We start from the raw sequence: 15933 nt of genomic DNA on the forward strand, positions 1-15933 counted from the left end.
ACTTATTTTTGATATTGTATCAAAATTGGGTTTGATTGAAGGCCAATCTTAAGGCCCACACACAATCTAGTCTACTCAATCAACAATTACTATCAAAGAATGACTTTGTTTGCTTTGATACTGATGTTTTTTTCTAAGTTGCACCTAGTTTCCAAGTAACCAAGTATCATTGGTGGGCTCCCGCTGCCGAAAAGTGTCTTTCGTTGTCGGCAGGATTCGAACCTGCGCGGGGAGACCCCAATGGATTTCTAGTCCATCGCCTTAACCACTCGGCCACGACAACCTGTAAAACAATGGTTAATACCAATTTGCAAAAATGTTCTGAACTTTCCCAATTGCTGAGAAGAACAGGGCATATCAATGTAACATACTTGTTCAGTTAAACGTCCACTTGCTTTTCTTGCCTTTGTGATAGTCGGTGCATTCTTTGCTTTGCGCTATCAGTGCTTGATCTTTTCAGTTCTCCTTATAGCTAGTTCGCACTGCACAAATTTCGCCCTGATTTTCCACTCCCCTTTCCGCCGCTCGACAATATCCTCAGTCAGGGTCAGCAGTTCTCCTCCCCTGCTGAACGAAGCCTGAGCCAAACCCTGCTCTCCTTTCCTGAGTCGTCTAACAGTTTGCCAGAACTTCCACGATGCCAAAGGAAAGTCCTTCTCCGTAGCCTCCCGGAAATCAACATATGGTATGAATATCACATTTCATGGACTAATTGTGAATTCTCCATTCTGCTGTGAAGTAACAACTTTTGTCTTTCTTGGTGAATAATAAGCAGGTGGTAGAAGACGCTAGCCTCCCCGTCGGGGAATCGAACCCCGGTCTTCCGCGCGGCACCCGGGGATTCTTTAGCTAAAGCGCCCTAAACACGTTTCCATTCATTCTCTATGGTAGTGCTGAACCACTACGGATGCAATATATCTTTGGCCGCTATTGTTTGTTTGGCACCCTTTTTCCGAGGAGAGGAGTTGTTGTTTCCTTCGCCACTCTGTCACTGTTGGTCTGGATGATCTACACTTCACATCGACTTGAGCTTGAGCTACGCTGTGTGGACATTACGCCAAACGGTGAGTTATATTTAGATAAATAAAGATTACCAACATGTTACTATAATGTATCCTGGCGCTGTCTGACGTGTTCTTGCTTGTGTGAGCGCTATAAAGTTAACGTTAGCCGTGTTTCTCCCGTTTATTGTGTCGCCGCGGTACTTTCGGATGAATTACAAGCTAACGTAACATTATTAACAATGAACCAACATGTTATTATAATGTATCCTGGCGCTGTGTGACGCGTTCTTGCTTGTGTGGACGCTATAAAGTTATCATTAGCCGTGTTTCCTCAGTTTATTGTGTCGAGCTGCTGCGGTATATTCGGATGAATTACAAGCTAACGAAACTTAACATTCCTTAGGTTGAAAGCATCACGTTGTTAGTTAACATTAATGTCTAATGTAGCGTTAACTACGGTATATCAGCAGCTTACATCAGCAGTAAGGTTAGATATAACGTTACTCTGGACACACTAACGTTACTTTACATACACACATTGACAGAATGATAAATGAACAAGCTTCATATGAATCATAAAGTCGTCGTGTTTGCACTTAACGCTACGTCGACTACTTTCAGTCTCCGTTGTATAACGTTGCTGTTGTCACAGCATGTACTTATACTTAAGGTTTTTAATGCAGGACTTTTACTTGTAGCAGAGTATGGTATCAGTACTATCACTGAAGTACAAGATCAGAGTACTTCTTCCACCTGTTAAAATGAGAGAACACCAGAATATTGTTTATTAATTGAGAACCAATGTCTCTGAGGGTTTTTCATACTTTGTCATGTTGTGTACAACGTACTATTCATGCCTAATTTTAACACTTATTATATGCTTCTATACCATATTACAATTTTCAAAATACTAAATAGGCCACGTTTGTCTGAGCTTGTCAAAAGCAGAATATATCAAATATAGTCTAATGCATGTCTGTTTGGGATAGGAAAGGTGAATTGAATGCAGGGCGTTGCTGGATAAGACACTTCACACTTCAGTGTTACTTGAGTCAGAATCACTGGTTGGGGGTGGAGGGGCTGAGCTCCCTTCACCTTCAAGTTCTTTCCCATGGGTAGTTCAAAGCATTTAACCCATGGGGGGGGGTCTATCTTTGAAGTGTAAATAGTCTGCCTCAACAACCAGAGCTCATCGTTAAGACATACACAAAGGCAGGCACTTAATCAAGGTACTATACAAAGTAGTAAAGGTAATATTAAAGTAAAGGTATTTGATATCATTTTTTTTTCTTCAAAACCCTGATAAATACAGTGAGAATATGTAGACAGTAAAGGGGCTAGAGCTGAGATGTGAACCTCCTAATTCCTGCTCTCCCTTGAGACCCTCACTATTAACATTTGTTATGAAAACAATGCCTGTCTATAACATATTAATAGATCAATATGCTTTTCTTCATTACAGGTAAAATGCAGAAAACTGTTTTTTTCCCTGGGAGAATGAGTGTCACATTCCGCAAGGGACCACTTGGATATCTCCGTCAGGATCCAACGGATGCAGCCAAACTCCTTAAAGACAACCCCTCTCTACAGGACAAGTCTGCACCCGTGAAGGAGGAGCTGGTCAGGAAAAATGCACTGTCTGTGATCATTTTAAGAGGAGGGGATGCTTCAGATAAAACTGAGGTGGCTGGAGAATACATCCTGCAGTTTGGGAAATATAAAGGGAAGTCCTTCCGCTGGCTCCTTGAAAATGACATTGGGTATACCATCTACCTAATCAAGAACCAGCAAAAGGAGGAGACTGCAGGAGTGTTCATGGCAGGGGGGCACAGCAAGGACAGCCTGCTGTCATTTGTGAGCTATGCCCTCAGCTTTCAAGAAATCCAGTCTCTTCTCAATTATGAGAAACAAAAGCCAGTTGTGACAGCAGCAGCAGCAGCATCAGAGGATGACCAGCTGGTTGGTTTTGGCTCTCGTGCCAAAAGCACCTGGAGAGAGATTTGGGACAGCAGGGATGATGGCTATGCAGCCTTTATTATGAGGAAAAGCTGTGCTCCAGGAACAAAGATGCACAAACTACAAGTGTACCTGCAGAAGAAGCTGCCCTCCCCCTCTGGCTCCTCTCTGGTGACACATGCCTCACAGGCCCCTGCTGAAGCCATGGGTGGGTCTTGTTTTCCATTTGTTTTGTCAAAAAAATGTATATGCTGTCATGGTATCCAGTGTATTTTAGTACACCAAAGGGAGTAAACTTCGTCTTCCATTATTTCAGTGGTGATTTTATTCATACTATCCTAAGTACAGTAAAGCCATATTTTTAGTACATTCTAATTCTTGTCTGTTTGCATCACAGTGATGGATGAAGATGAAGAGCTGGAGAGAGCGATGCTGGGTATCTGTCCTTCCAAGCAACATGTGCAGAGCTGTGAGTAAACATTTGTTGTCTTATATTGGTTTGTTTCTACTGCCTGAAGATTCAAAATAATTTACAGTTCAGCCTGTTTAATATTAATTGTGTATTCTATATAGTTTATATTTAATTGTTTTTGTTTGTGTTTTACAGCTGTTTCTGCACCATCAGCATCAACTGCCAGACGACAGGCTTCGGGAACAGAAAGAGGTTCTTAACCAAACAAAAACGTCCTGTCGTCGACAGAGACTCTGGGACCATGAATTCTTATCCCAAACCGAAGCATGACATAAACCGTTCCTTCTCATGTTGACCATGTTCTGGTCATGTTTGTGTTTTGCTGTTCAACTTGTTGTCCTAGTGACTATGAATTGATTCCAGTCATGGCGAGGGTAAGTAGCACTCTTTATTCCAGTTTTTAGACTTATATGATGAATATATATATATATATATATATATACATATATATATATATATATATGTATATATATATATATATATATATATACATATAGGACTGCTGTGGTTACTAACACTTGTATGCATGTGTTTGCAGTGTGCCATGTTGCTTCCCCTGCTTAGGCTAAATTGTAATGACTGACTACTAAATATTTATCCATACAGAACTAAACTGCATGTGTATGAATGAAATTCTTTATACTTTAATGTAACAAACAGTCTGTTTAACTATATAAGGCTGAGATAAGCAGGTGAAGTAAAAGATGGATAATGTATGCCTTTACTAACACCAGTTTTTTTTATATTGTCAAAATATAAATGACTGACAAGATTTTTTCTGTTGTAGTACCATCTGCTACACTGTCCACACCAACTGAACTGACGGGTTCACAAGTAGATGGTAAATGCATTATATTTCTTTTTATCCATTTAAACCTTTCTGTCATATTCCCTCTGATTATGTCTGTTATAAACCAATAATTGATTACTTTTTGTGGTCCTTATCTCCTTGCAGCCCCTGCTCTGCCGATGGTAAAGAGACCTGTGCCCCTTCCTCAGGAGCTGATGTTCCTGATGCCAGAAACACCAGGACCCTTGCCAACAGAGACAACTGTCACTGTTCCAGGTGTGTATTATTTTAACTGTATTTGCATCTTAAAAATATCCATATGTAGTGTCCATCGGAACTGTTCTCATTGATGTAAATCAGATACTGGTGCACAATGTCATAGTCAAGTTTTTTATTTATCTTACTGTGAATAATAATGAAATGTTTAATATTCTATATAGTGTCAGAGGCACTTCCGATTTCTCCTGAGACGTCTGCAGAGCCCATTCAACCGCCGCTGCAACCGCCAAGAGCTCAAAGTAAGTATTTGAATGTTCTTGATTTGGCTGTGTGCGTGTCAAAGAGATAGAATCAAGTCAACACACAATCTTAATAATTTGCTATGTCTTTCTTCTTGCCTGACCAGGTCAGCCATTACCCAGGCCATCAGCTGTCCCCAGCTGTCCTCCTCCACAGCTTCCTGGCTATGACCATGATGTCAGTCAGTGGAACTGTTCACAGCAGCAGAGGATCTGGATGAAGACAGAGCTGGAATCCCTGGGTCTCTGGCCAGGCTCCATTCCTGTGCGCAACCCCATGAAGATGCTGTCACTGTGGCGTCTCCCTCCCCAGCCAGAATTAATTGACAGCATCTCTGATCTTCCATCCCCAAAGTACTTTCAGCTCCATCCCTTTTTCATATGGAAGCCAGAGAATGACAACTTGATGGCGAGGCTGAGGAACAACGACACTCTGCCATGTATTGAAGGTTGTGCTCAGCCTCAAGTTACCTCTGCAGGTGTTGGTAGGCCTCGTGTGATTGTTGGCATCACTGGACAGTACTACCTGTTGTCATCCAGGCTGTGCTGCAAAGTTTGCCGGAAGAGGTGGTATGCTGACAACCCACTGTGGCTGGAAAAGCTTCCAAAGAGGTTCACAAACCTGTTGCCAGCAATACTGACCTACAAAAAGGCCATCTGTAAATCGGTCATGGACGAGCTCAGACGCACAGGTAACTCACCCACCGACATGACAAAGCAGATCATGGAGATGATGCACCTGAAATACGAACGTGCTCACCTGGCCTACCTCCTCAGCTGCCAAAACACCATGGATGGCGAGGCAGGGAGGTATGACCAAAGAACCATCACTCAGTTCATAAGACAGGAAACCAAGCCAGCTCCCTTCGGGGACTACGGGGATTCAGATGGCTGGAACGGGATCTCTGTGTCTGCACACTACCTGACTGACTGCCTGCTGCATGAGTATCAACACCAGGAAGATGCCATCAAAAACTTTCTGCAGGGCACCTTTGGACAGGCGTTCCGCTCAGACCACACACGGAAAGTTGCCAGAAAGGTCACCTTTTCATCCGGGACCATGTCATCGTATGCGGTCATGAATGAGAACTGGATGATCCTTTCATGGGTGATGGTGCAGTCTGAGACAGAGAAGTCCCTCAAGCCCCTGTACGAGGGACTAGCACACCGCTACAGCACTGCAGGCCTAGAGAAGGCACAATACCAGTGGGTAGACAGGTACGTTATCATCAATATTTTTTTTTCTATTATTGGTGACATGAACAGCTCATAATCACAACTTACATTGCTTTTCATATTTCATATTTCCAGTTTGATGAAAGAAAATCCCTTTGCATTCATTTAGCTCATAGGAATAATTATATTGTCATGAGTGAATACACTGGACTGCACATAGTGATTGATATGACTGCTTTAACATTCATGGCTATATTTGTCTCCATTCTTTCTTTCAGGGATTGCTGTGCAGCGTTTAAGGTGGCAGAATCTTGTGCAGGAGAGCATCTGAACTGGGATGCTTGGAGGACAACTGATGCCATTGTTGCTGAGGCCACTTCTGGTAACCTGCTGAACGTCTGTGCATCACGATCAGACTTCAATACAAACATGACCATCAAGCTGGACTTGTTCCACTGTCTGAGGCGGTTTCTCCGGGAGTGTGTGTCAGAGCACCATCCTCTGTACAGCTCTTTTGCCCAGTTTCTGTCTGCAGCCTTTTCTGTGGTGGACCAGGAAGACCTGCAGAGGCTTAAAGACGCCTATGCCTTCTGTGGAATTCAGCCTGCCAACCCAACAAAGCCACACACTCGCGAGCACTGCAGGACCAGAATTCCACTGCCTGAGGAGCTCATCAAGAGAGTCGAGGGAGTTTTCCAGCACTTTCACCTCACGTGTGATCCAAATGGTGCTCCTCTCTTCAAGCCCTCTATGCTGAAGACATGGCGGATTCAGCGTGTGCACATCCTGCGAGGTTGCCTGAGTGATCCTGAGGTGGAGGGTGGGATCTTGTACAGGCATGGAGGAACAGTGCAGCTGAATCATGTGAAGGGTGAAGGTGCTAGAGTTCCTGTTTGGATCCCCATCAGAGGCACATCCCAGCAGGAGGGATACCATTTCCACCAGGCTCAGTGGGTCACTGGAACACGTGTCTCCACAGAGCTGTTTCAGGCACAGGGGATGACAGGGGTGGCGCGGTGGAATTACCAGCGTCTGGTGGACTTGAAGCAGCCAGGTGTCCACCTCCCAGCTGTCTTTGATCCAGCGTTGATGGCAGAGCTCAATGCAGTCTCTGAACGGGTGTTGGGGCACGTGAAATATCCTGCTTTTCAACTCTCTAACAGAGACACTGGAGAGAAGTTTGGCCTGGAGTATGTTGAGCCTGGTTGCCGCCCAGTTCCTCTAGACTGGGACAAGCACAGGAGCAAGACCGACTCTACCACAGACCGGAATCCACCTCCGCAAAGCAGCCAGCTCACTGCCCAGTCTGAGCCTCTTCAGTCATCCTCCATGGCACCACAGAAGCTGTTTCAGTTTGCTGCATGCCCTCCTGCTGACCTTGCTGTAAAACCAGAAGTGACTCCAAGTACAACTCCCGAGCCTCAGACAGAGCCAGGTAAACATTTGACAGACAGACAAAGTACTTGACAAAACTTCAGCATCAGTAACTGGATTTCAATCATATTTATTTAGTAAATACCTTAATAGATGTGTTGCATCTTTCTTTTCTTAGAGATGAGACAATATGAGGGCCTTATTTGATGTGTTAATGAATCTACTTTTACATAAACATACCAGTCAGCCATGAGCCATTATCTAAAAAATCTGACAAAGTATAAAATGTTTTCACCCATGCAAGTGTATGAATTGGGGTTTTCCCCCTTCTGTGTGCCAGAATGATTTATTGTACTCCGTCTTTTATTTTTATAGAAACCACATCTCCGCCATCTCTGCCCCTGCTGTCCTCCCCAACTGGAGCTCGCACTGGACCTGTGAAGACTGGTGGGAGGGTATTTGTGTTGGACCACAAGCGCTGGCCAGCCCCTATGAAGCAGGTTATTGACAACCTGCTGAACAAACACCGTGGGCAGAAGGACATGCTCAAGCTTGTGGACCAGGACTATGCTGCTCTAGTTCACAACACCTGTACAGACCCAAACAGCATGCTCCACCCAACTACCAAACTACATATTTCACAGTACGTAAAGCACCTCAGTAAATTATTAAACACCAGCTCCTCTTTAAACACCAGCCCCGAAAAACTGCAAGAGAGGCAGGAACTCTGGCACTCTCTGTCAGAGGGCAGTGAGACTACCACTGTGCCGGTTGTTACCATGCCTGTTGCAGTTTTTAACCCACCTCCACCTGTTCAGACCCTTGCCACACCTCTAACGCAAGCATCAATTGAGAAAATTGTTCATAACATAATGGAAATCCAACAGCAGCACCAACACCAGCCTCAGCAACAACAACCACAGCAAAAGAAGGCACACACAAAAACATGTCTTTCCTGTGGCCAGCCAAAGTCGAGGTATGAGAATGATGGTTCTTCCATCCACTTCTTCTTCCAGCAAGGTCCTGTCAGATATTTCTACTGCTCCACTAAAGTTTTCAAGGCTTATGGTGCTGAAGGTCTGACAAACCCCAAAATGCCCTTTCAAGACTTTGCAGCTACAAAGTTCTTCCAGCAGGAACTGGACGCCACAAAAAAAAGGGTGGAGGAGCGAGGACAGCAGAAGAGGAAAAGGACTGACTCCCCACAGACAGGTCGCAAGTGTCGGTTCTGTAAGATGGAACTGAAACAGGGCCCAAACAGTCCTCACATTCACACTGGATTCCCTGGAATAGCAGGGAAGTACATTTACTGCCCTGCTAAAGTCTTTTCCCTCTACAAAGATCAGGGCATGGAGAAGGAGATGACCTGGAAGGAGTTCCAGGTGTCTGCTTTTTATGAGAGAGAAAAAAAGAGATGGGAAGTTGAAAGGGGAAAATGAGAGACAGCGAGGGGGAGTGTTTTACCATGTGATCACGTCTGTCCGGGTCAAATTGATCACTATAAGCAGATTATTTAAACAGCGTTTGCATAGGAATGATTCTGTCCCAAGCTTTTTGATCCATATTTTATTTATTTGTTTTTACCTTTATTTTATTCAGGGGGAGGTTCACTGAGGGCAATGCTCTCTTTTTCAGGAACGCCCTGATCACATTCACACAGTTACACATTCACACCTGGAAGCTGCCCAGTACAACCACAGTCTGATCTGCTGGTCACTGAGCAACTCCACTGGAGCGGTTGGGGGGGCCTTGCTCAAGGGCACCTCAGTGGTGGTAATGAGGGAGGGCCACCACTGCCCCATATAAGCGGTTTATCAATGCAACCGTGATCACTGTAACCGGTTTCCACTGTATATACTGTATATTTTGCTCATGTAAATAATTATTACATTTATTATATACAATATTATATTTACTTTACCTTACATTTTTGTGTGATATATGTGTGACCTTGCAATATGGGCTCTGTTGAATATTTACTGTTACAGTTGTGGTTGATAAATACATTTCATTCACTAATGTCTACATGTCTCATTAATAAATTAATAATTTATAGTGAACAGTAAAGTCTCTAATTGAAGTAATTAAGTAATTGCAGTTTAAATGTTACACATAGGAAGAAAACTCTGTAATATAATTGGTTAATAGCTTTAAGTAAGTCAAGAACTTGATATAACCAGACTAGTCTAATCTAATGATAATCAGAAGAAGTAAATAACAAACTTGATTCCCAAATAGCTCATTATCTTTGATAATGTATCACAGACTTTGTACCAAGTGGGATTCGAACCAGCTCCAGATAATCATTCTTAAATATTCAGGAGAAAACTGCTGGACCAGAGCTGCGTTTTCAGCACCTTGGACAGCGTTAATAAGTCTGCAATTTCATTGGCTGTCAGTGTATGCCACCTAAACGCGACTTACCTAATGATAATCAGAAGAAGTAAATAACAAACTAAGGCTCACATTTCTTGATTCCCAAATAGCTCATTATCTTTGACAATGTATCACAGACTTTGTACCAAGTGGGATTCGAACCTGCTCCAGATAATTATTCTGAAATATTCAGGAGAAAACTGCTGGACCAGAGCGGCGTTTTCAGCACCCTGGACAGCGTTAATAAGTCTGCAATTTCATTGGCTGTCAGTGTATGCCACCTATACGCGACTTGCCTCCGCGTGACAAGCGGAGATACTGTCCACTATACTAACGAGGACTGCTTCATCCCTGCTTTTGGCACGTCAACCAAGAGGTGAGCCGAGAGGCTTGCCGATGCCTCGCAGACACATTCCAGGGTGTACCCCGCTTACCTTTACCATTTATCCATTACCTTGACACATTTCTCCATCCTTGCCTCAGGTGGGAATGAAACCCGCGACCTTCAGCTCCGCAGCAAAAACTCAGGAGCAGAATCCCCCTTCCCTCTCAAACCATAACTTCCAGACTATAGTACTAACGCACCTCCTCTTGTTGGTGTTCATTCCGTTCTCTCTTCCATTGTTTCCAAATGAGACAATGTTTTTCCAGAAAAAAGTCACATCTTGTCCTGAAGAACTCTTCTACTTATAAAGTCCACAGAATGCTGTTCTGTGTGAGGCACTGTTGGGGTTTGAACCCAAGATCTCCTGCTTACAAGACAGGCATTTTAACCACTAAGCCACAGTGCCACTGTTTCTTGCTGTCTTCTTCTCTCACATCAAAGCTGCATTCATATCCAAAATGTAAAAAAGAGTTCAACACTGGAGCTCTCTGTTTCCTCATCACAACAGTCAACTTTTAACCGGAACCAGTCTTTCTCTAAACTTAACTACCGAGTTTTCCAGCCTAAACTAAACCCCTTGATATTGAGTTGGCAGAGATAAACATGACAGACTTCATTTAAGAGCTCATTTCTGCAACAACCAGGCACTGCTGGGATTTGAACCCAGGATCTCCTGTTTACTAGACAGGCACCTTAACCAACTAAGCCACAGCACCTCCACCAGATGCTGCTCCCTATTGCACAAACACAACAAACTAGTAAACATGGACGTAACCTATCCTGGATTTTAAGCACTTAAAAACTCGGCGTTGCAAATGTATTTTTTCTGGCCAATTAAGCATGTTGAATCGGTGGTGCCGCCCGTCGGTGAGAGAAATCACTCTCATTGGCAGTTCAGCCTTTGGTTCAGCTTAAACAAATCAGTGCACTAGAAGAGAAAAGGACGTGAGGGAAAGCAAGCCAACGAGGAAAGTCGAGAGGAAAAACACAGAGGGCTCTTCCCATTTTTCTTCTTGATCTCACCTGATCATTCCAATACACGGATATTTTCACAACGACATGGCCATCTGGAGTAAAGCTATGTGGTCGGCAACTGCTTTATTTTATGTCCGTATCATAATAAAGCCTTGTATATCCGCCGTCCTCGGTCTTCCGGTTTCCCTTTTTGAATGACAAGCACACACTACCGCGACCTGCTGGTAGGGAGAGTTATTTCATCTCAGGCAGGCACAGAACGTACGTGCTAACTGGCCGTCGGCTGTAGTCTTTGCGGTGTGTTCAAGTGCAACTTGACGGCCAAAACAAAGGTGACGCGAGGCGACGCAACAGGCGGCTTTCGTTGCCGCTGGATTTTTGATGACGGCTTGGTGTGTCTCCAGCTTTACTGCTTACTTTCTAACAACAATACCAAACAACAGTATACTGTCAGTGGAAGAAGAGAAGGACTGCGATGGCTGGGAATCGAACCCAGGTCAACTGCTTGGAAGGCAGCTATGCTCACCACTATACCACCATCGCTTCGCAAAAAAGGTCTTCCCGCCAAATTCGCCAATTTTTCTGGGCATCGAGACTGAAGCGAGCCCTGCATTTAAAAAATGCATGGGACCGTCGCCTCTACTTACTTATTTTTGATATTGTATCAAAATTGGGTTTGATTGAAGGCCAATCTTAAGGCCCACACACAATCTAGTCTACTCAATCAACAATTACTATCAAAGAATGACTTTGTTTGCTTTGATACTGATGTTTTTTTCTAAGTTGCACCTAGTTTCCAAGTAAACAAGTATCATTGGTGGGCTCCCGCTGTCGAAAAGTGTCTTTCGTTGTCGGCAGGATTCGAACCTGCGCGGGGAGACCCCAATGGATTTCTAGTCCATCGCCTTAACCACTCGGCCACGACAACCTGTAAAACAAATGTAAATACCAATTTGCAAAAATGTTCTGAACTTTCCCAATTGCTGAGAAGAACAACTTGTACTTGTTCAGTTAAACGTCCACTTGCTTTTCTTGCCTTTGTGATAGTCGGTGCATTCTTTGCTTTGCGCTATCAGTGCTTGATCTTTTCAGTTCTCCTTATAGCTAGTTCGCACTGCACAAATTTCGCCCTGATTTTCCGCTTCCCTTTCCGCCGCTCGACAATATCCTCAGTCAGGGTCAGCAGTTCTCCTCCCCTGCTGAACGAAGCCTGAGCCAAACCCTGCTCTCCTTTCCTGAGTCGTCTAACAGTTTGACAGAACTTCCACGATGCCAAAGGAAAGTCCTTCTCCGTAGCCTCCCGGAAATCGACATATGGTATGAATATCACATTTCATGGACTAATTGTGAATTCTGCATTCTGCTGTGAAGTAACAACTTTTGTCTTTCTTGGTGAATAATAAGCAGCTGGTAGAAGACGCTAGCCTCCCCGTCGGGGAATCGAACCCGGTCTTCCGCGTGACAAGCGGAGATACTGTCCACTATACTAACGAGGACTGCTTCATCCCTGCTTTTGGCACGTCAACCAAGAGGCGAGCCGAGAGGCTTGCCGATGCCTCGCAGACACATTCCAGATATCTAGCATGCTAAATATCTAGACCCGTCGGGGACTCCTGCCAGAAGCTACAGCCAATGAGAGCGCAAGACACGGGTTGAGGGGAAATCTGGGGTCACAGTAGGAACTTACTGCATGTCAAAACAGCAAGTTTCGCAGTATAGATATGGGATGACTTTGAAAGTCTTGTAGTGTGAACATAGCTATCCACATACTGACGTGCCCTACTCCCCAAGAGTCTCCCTTTTATTGTGGTAATAATAGCTACTGGAGATGCCGGGGATTGAACCCGGGGCCTCATACATGCAAAGCATGCGCTCTACCACTGAGCTACATCCCCCGTGGTTTTTGGGAATGTTTGACAATTTATTCCAGACACCTGAATAAAAGAAGAAATCTGACTAAAACACTTACGGTTAATCTGGTACGCTGCTTTAAAACCTGCGAAATGCAACTGCGATGGCCGTAAATCAAACCGGGTAGAGTGCTTGCACGACTATACCAGCAATCACAGTGGAAAAGTAGGACATATGCTGCCTTAAGGCCCTGGCACACCGAGCCGTCGGCCGGCCGTCGATGAGCGTCCGTCGGACTGTTTTTTCCGGTGTGTCCCGCACACTCTAGTCGACTCTAGTCTGCCCGCGTTGGAGGTTTTTCGGCCAATTAAGCATGTTGAATCGGTGGTGCCGCCCGTCGGTGAGAGAAATCACTCTCATTGGCAGTTCAGCCTTTGGTTCAGCTTAAACAAATCAGTGCACTAGAAGAGAAAAGGACGTGAGGGAAAGCAAGCCAACGAGGAAAGTCAAGAGGAAAAACACAGAGGGCTCTTCCCATTTTTCTTCTTGATCTCACCTGATCATTCCAATACACGGATATTTTCACAACGACATGGCCATCTGGAATACAGCTATGTGGTCGGCAACTGCTTTATTTTATGTCCGTATCATAATAAAGGCTTGTATATCCGCCGTCCTCGGTCTTTCGGTTTCCCTTTTTGAATGACAAGCACACACTACCGCGACCTGCTGAGTTATTTCATCTCAGGCAGGCACAGAACGTACGTGCTAACTGGCCGTCGGCTGTAGTCTTTGCGGTGTGTTCAAGTGCAACTTGTCGGCCAAAACAAAGGTGACGCGAGGCGACGCAACAGGCGGCTTTCGTTGCCGCTGGATTTTTGATGTCGGCTTGGTGTGTCCCCAGCTTTACTGCTTACTTTCTAACAACAATACCAAACAACAGTATACTGACAGTGGAAGAAGAGAAGGACTGCGATGGCTGGGAATCGAACCCAGGTCAACTGCTTGGAAGGCAGCTATGCTCACCACTATACCACCATCGCTTCGCAAAAAAGGTCTTCCCGCCAAATTCGCCAATTTTTCTGGGCATCGAGACTGAAGCGAGCCCTGCATTTAAAAAATGCATGGGACTGTCCCCTCTACTTGCTTATTTTTGATATTGTATCAAAATTGGGTTTGATTGAAGGCCAATCTTAAGGCCCACACACAATCTAGTCTACTCAATCAACAATTACTGTCAAAGAATCACTTTGTTACTGATGTTTTTTTCTAAGTTGCACCTAGTTTCCAAGTAACCAAGTATCATTGGTGGGCTCCCGCTGTCGAAAAGTGTCTTTCGTTGTCGGCAGGATTCGAACCTGCGCGGGGAGACCCCAATGGATTTCTAGTCCATCGCCTTAACCACTCGGCCACGACAACCTGTAAAACAAACGTAAATACCAATTTGCAAAAATGTTCTGAACTTTCCCAATTGCTGAGAAGAACAACTTGTACTTGTTCAGTTAAACGTCCACTTGCTTTTCTTGCCTTTGTGATAGTCGGTGCATTCTTTGCTTTGCGCTATCAGTGCTTGATCTTTTCAGTTCTCCTTATAGCTGGTTCGCACTGCACAAATTTCGCCCTGATTTTCCGCTTCCCTTTCCGCCGCTCGACAATATCCTCAGTCAGGGTCAGCAGTTCTCCTCCCCTGCTGAACGAAGCCTGAGCCAAACCCTGCTCTCCTTTCCTGAGTCGTCTAACAGTTTGACAGAACTTCCACGATGCCAAAGGAAAGTCCTTCTCCGTAGCCTCCCGGAAATCGACATATGGTATGAATATCACATTTCATGGACTAATTGCGAATTCTCCATTCTGCTGTGAAGTAACAACTTTTGTCTTTCTTGGTGAATAATAAGCAGCTGGTAGAAGACGCTAGCCTCCCCGTCGGGGAATCGAACCCCGGTCTTCCGCGTGACAAGCGGAGATACTGTCCACTATACTAACGAGGACTGCTTCATCCCTGCTTTTGGCACGTCAACCAAGAGGCGAGCCGAGAGGCTTGCCGATGCCTCGCAGACACATTCCAGATATCTAGCATGCTAAATATCTAGACCCGTCGGGGACTCCTGCCAGAAGCTACAGCCAATGAGAGCGCAAGACACGGGTTGAGGGGAAATCTGGGGTCACAGTAGGAACTTACTGCATGTCAAAACAGCAAGTTTCGCAGTATAGATATGGGATGACTTTGAAAGTCTTGTAGTGTGAACATAGCTATCCACATACTGACGTGCCCTACTCCCCAAGAGTCTCCCTTTTATTGTGGTAATAATAGCTATTGGAGATGCCGGGATTGAACCCGGGGCCTCATACATGCAAAGCATGCGCTCTACCACTGAGCTACATCCCCCGTGGTTTTTGGGAATGTTTGACAATTTATTCCAGACACCTGAATAAAAGAAGAAATCTGACTAAAACACTTACGGTTAATCTGGTACGCTGCTTTAAAACCTGCGAAATGCAACTGCGATGGCCGTAAATCAAACCGGGTAGAGTGCTTGCACAACTATACCAGCAATCATAGTGGAAAAGTAGGACATATGCTGCCTTAAGGCCCTGGCACACCGAGCCGTCGGCCGGCCGTCGATGAGCGTCCGTCGGACTGTTTTTTCCGGTGTGTCCCGCACACTCTAGTCGACTCTAGTCTGCCCGCGTTGGAGGTTTTTCGGCCAATTAAGCATGTTGAATCGGTGGTGCCGCCCGTCGGTGAGAGAAATCACTCTCATTGGCAGTTCAGCCTTTGGTTCAGCTTAAACAAATCAGTGCACTAGAAGAGAAAAGGACGTGAGGGAAAGCAAGCCAACGAGGAAAGTCAAGAGGAAAAACACAGAGGGCTCTTCCCATTTTTCTTCTTGATCTCACCTGATCATTCCAATACACGGATATTTTCACAACGACATGGCCATCTGGAATACAGCTATGTGGTCGGCAACTGCTTTATTTTATGTCCGTATCATAATAAAGGCTTGTATATCCGCCGTCCTCGGTCTTCCGGTTTCCCTTTTTGAATGACAAGCACA

At 44.8% G+C, this 15933-nt stretch overlaps 2 protein-coding genes and 10 non-coding genes across 12 annotated transcripts; 2 read left to right on the forward strand and 10 right to left on the reverse strand.

Moving 5' to 3' along the window:
* Nucleotides 1-201: 201 nt before the first annotated feature.
* trnas-aga lies at nt 202-283 on the reverse strand. Its single transcript has one exon. It is a non-coding gene; the product is annotated as a tRNA-Ser (tRNA).
* A 1589-nt stretch (nt 284-1872) lies between these two features.
* Nucleotides 1873-3727, forward strand: LOC119498879. Its single transcript, XM_037787980.1, has 3 exons — nt 1873-3168; nt 3358-3433; nt 3568-3727. The coding sequence occupies exons 1-3, from the start codon at nt 2448-2450 to the stop codon at nt 3725-3727; spliced, it is 957 nt and encodes a 318-aa protein (XP_037643908.1). The 5' UTR covers nt 1873-2447.
* A 163-nt stretch (nt 3728-3890) lies between these two features.
* LOC119497938 lies at nt 3891-8881 on the forward strand. Its single transcript, XM_037786377.1, has 6 exons — nt 3891-4273; nt 4388-4498; nt 4663-4740; nt 4848-5958; nt 6195-7351; nt 7666-8881. The coding sequence occupies exons 1-6, from the start codon at nt 4192-4194 to the stop codon at nt 8727-8729; spliced, it is 3603 nt and encodes a 1200-aa protein (XP_037642305.1). The 5' UTR covers nt 3891-4191; the 3' UTR covers nt 8730-8881.
* A 1503-nt stretch (nt 8882-10384) lies between these two features.
* Nucleotides 10385-10457, reverse strand: trnat-ugu. The gene has a single exon. It is a non-coding gene; the product is annotated as a tRNA-Thr (tRNA).
* A 236-nt stretch (nt 10458-10693) lies between these two features.
* trnat-agu lies at nt 10694-10767 on the reverse strand. Its single transcript has one exon. It is a non-coding gene; the product is annotated as a tRNA-Thr (tRNA).
* Nucleotides 10768-11497: 730 nt separating this feature from the next.
* On the reverse strand, nt 11498-11569 carry trnag-ucc. Its single transcript has one exon. It is a non-coding gene; the product is annotated as a tRNA-Gly (tRNA).
* A 303-nt stretch (nt 11570-11872) lies between these two features.
* Nucleotides 11873-11954, reverse strand: trnas-aga. The gene has a single exon. It is a non-coding gene; the product is annotated as a tRNA-Ser (tRNA).
* An 895-nt stretch (nt 11955-12849) lies between these two features.
* Nucleotides 12850-12921, reverse strand: trnaa-ugc. Its single transcript has one exon. It is a non-coding gene; the product is annotated as a tRNA-Ala (tRNA).
* A 927-nt stretch (nt 12922-13848) lies between these two features.
* trnag-ucc lies at nt 13849-13920 on the reverse strand. Its single transcript has one exon. It is a non-coding gene; the product is annotated as a tRNA-Gly (tRNA).
* A 294-nt stretch (nt 13921-14214) lies between these two features.
* Nucleotides 14215-14296, reverse strand: trnas-aga. Its single transcript has one exon. It is a non-coding gene; the product is annotated as a tRNA-Ser (tRNA).
* Nucleotides 14297-14793: 497 nt separating this feature from the next.
* trnad-guc lies at nt 14794-14865 on the reverse strand. The gene has a single exon. It is a non-coding gene; the product is annotated as a tRNA-Asp (tRNA).
* A 327-nt stretch (nt 14866-15192) lies between these two features.
* Nucleotides 15193-15263, reverse strand: trnaa-ugc. The gene has a single exon. It is a non-coding gene; the product is annotated as a tRNA-Ala (tRNA).
* Between the last annotated feature and the right edge of the window lie 670 nt (nt 15264-15933).

This window comes from Sebastes umbrosus, chromosome 12, assembly GCF_015220745.1.
Source record: "Sebastes umbrosus isolate fSebUmb1 chromosome 12, fSebUmb1.pri, whole genome shotgun sequence".
In the NCBI taxonomy this organism is placed as follows: Eukaryota; Metazoa; Chordata; class Actinopteri; order Perciformes; family Sebastidae; genus Sebastes; species Sebastes umbrosus.

Coding starts and splice junctions, on each gene's coding strand:
- LOC119498879 (XM_037787980.1), top strand. CDS start 2,448: ATGCTTTTCTTCATTACAGGTAAAATGCAGAAAACTGTTTTTTTCCCT. Junction 3,169..3,357: donor GGCCCCTGCTGAAGCCATGG/GTGGGTCTTGTT, acceptor TTTGCATCACAG/TGATGGATGAAGATGAAGAG. Junction 3,434..3,567: donor CAACATGTGCAGAGCTGTGA/GTAAACATTTGT, acceptor TGTGTTTTACAG/CTGTTTCTGCACCATCAGCA.
- LOC119497938 (XM_037786377.1), top strand. CDS start 4,192: ATGACTGACAAGATTTTTTCTGTTGTAGTACCATCTGCTACACTGTCC. Junction 4,499..4,662: donor GACAACTGTCACTGTTCCAG/GTGTGTATTATT, acceptor TATTCTATATAG/TGTCAGAGGCACTTCCGATT. Junction 5,959..6,194: donor CAATACCAGTGGGTAGACAG/GTACGTTATCAT, acceptor TCTTTCTTTCAG/GGATTGCTGTGCAGCGTTTA.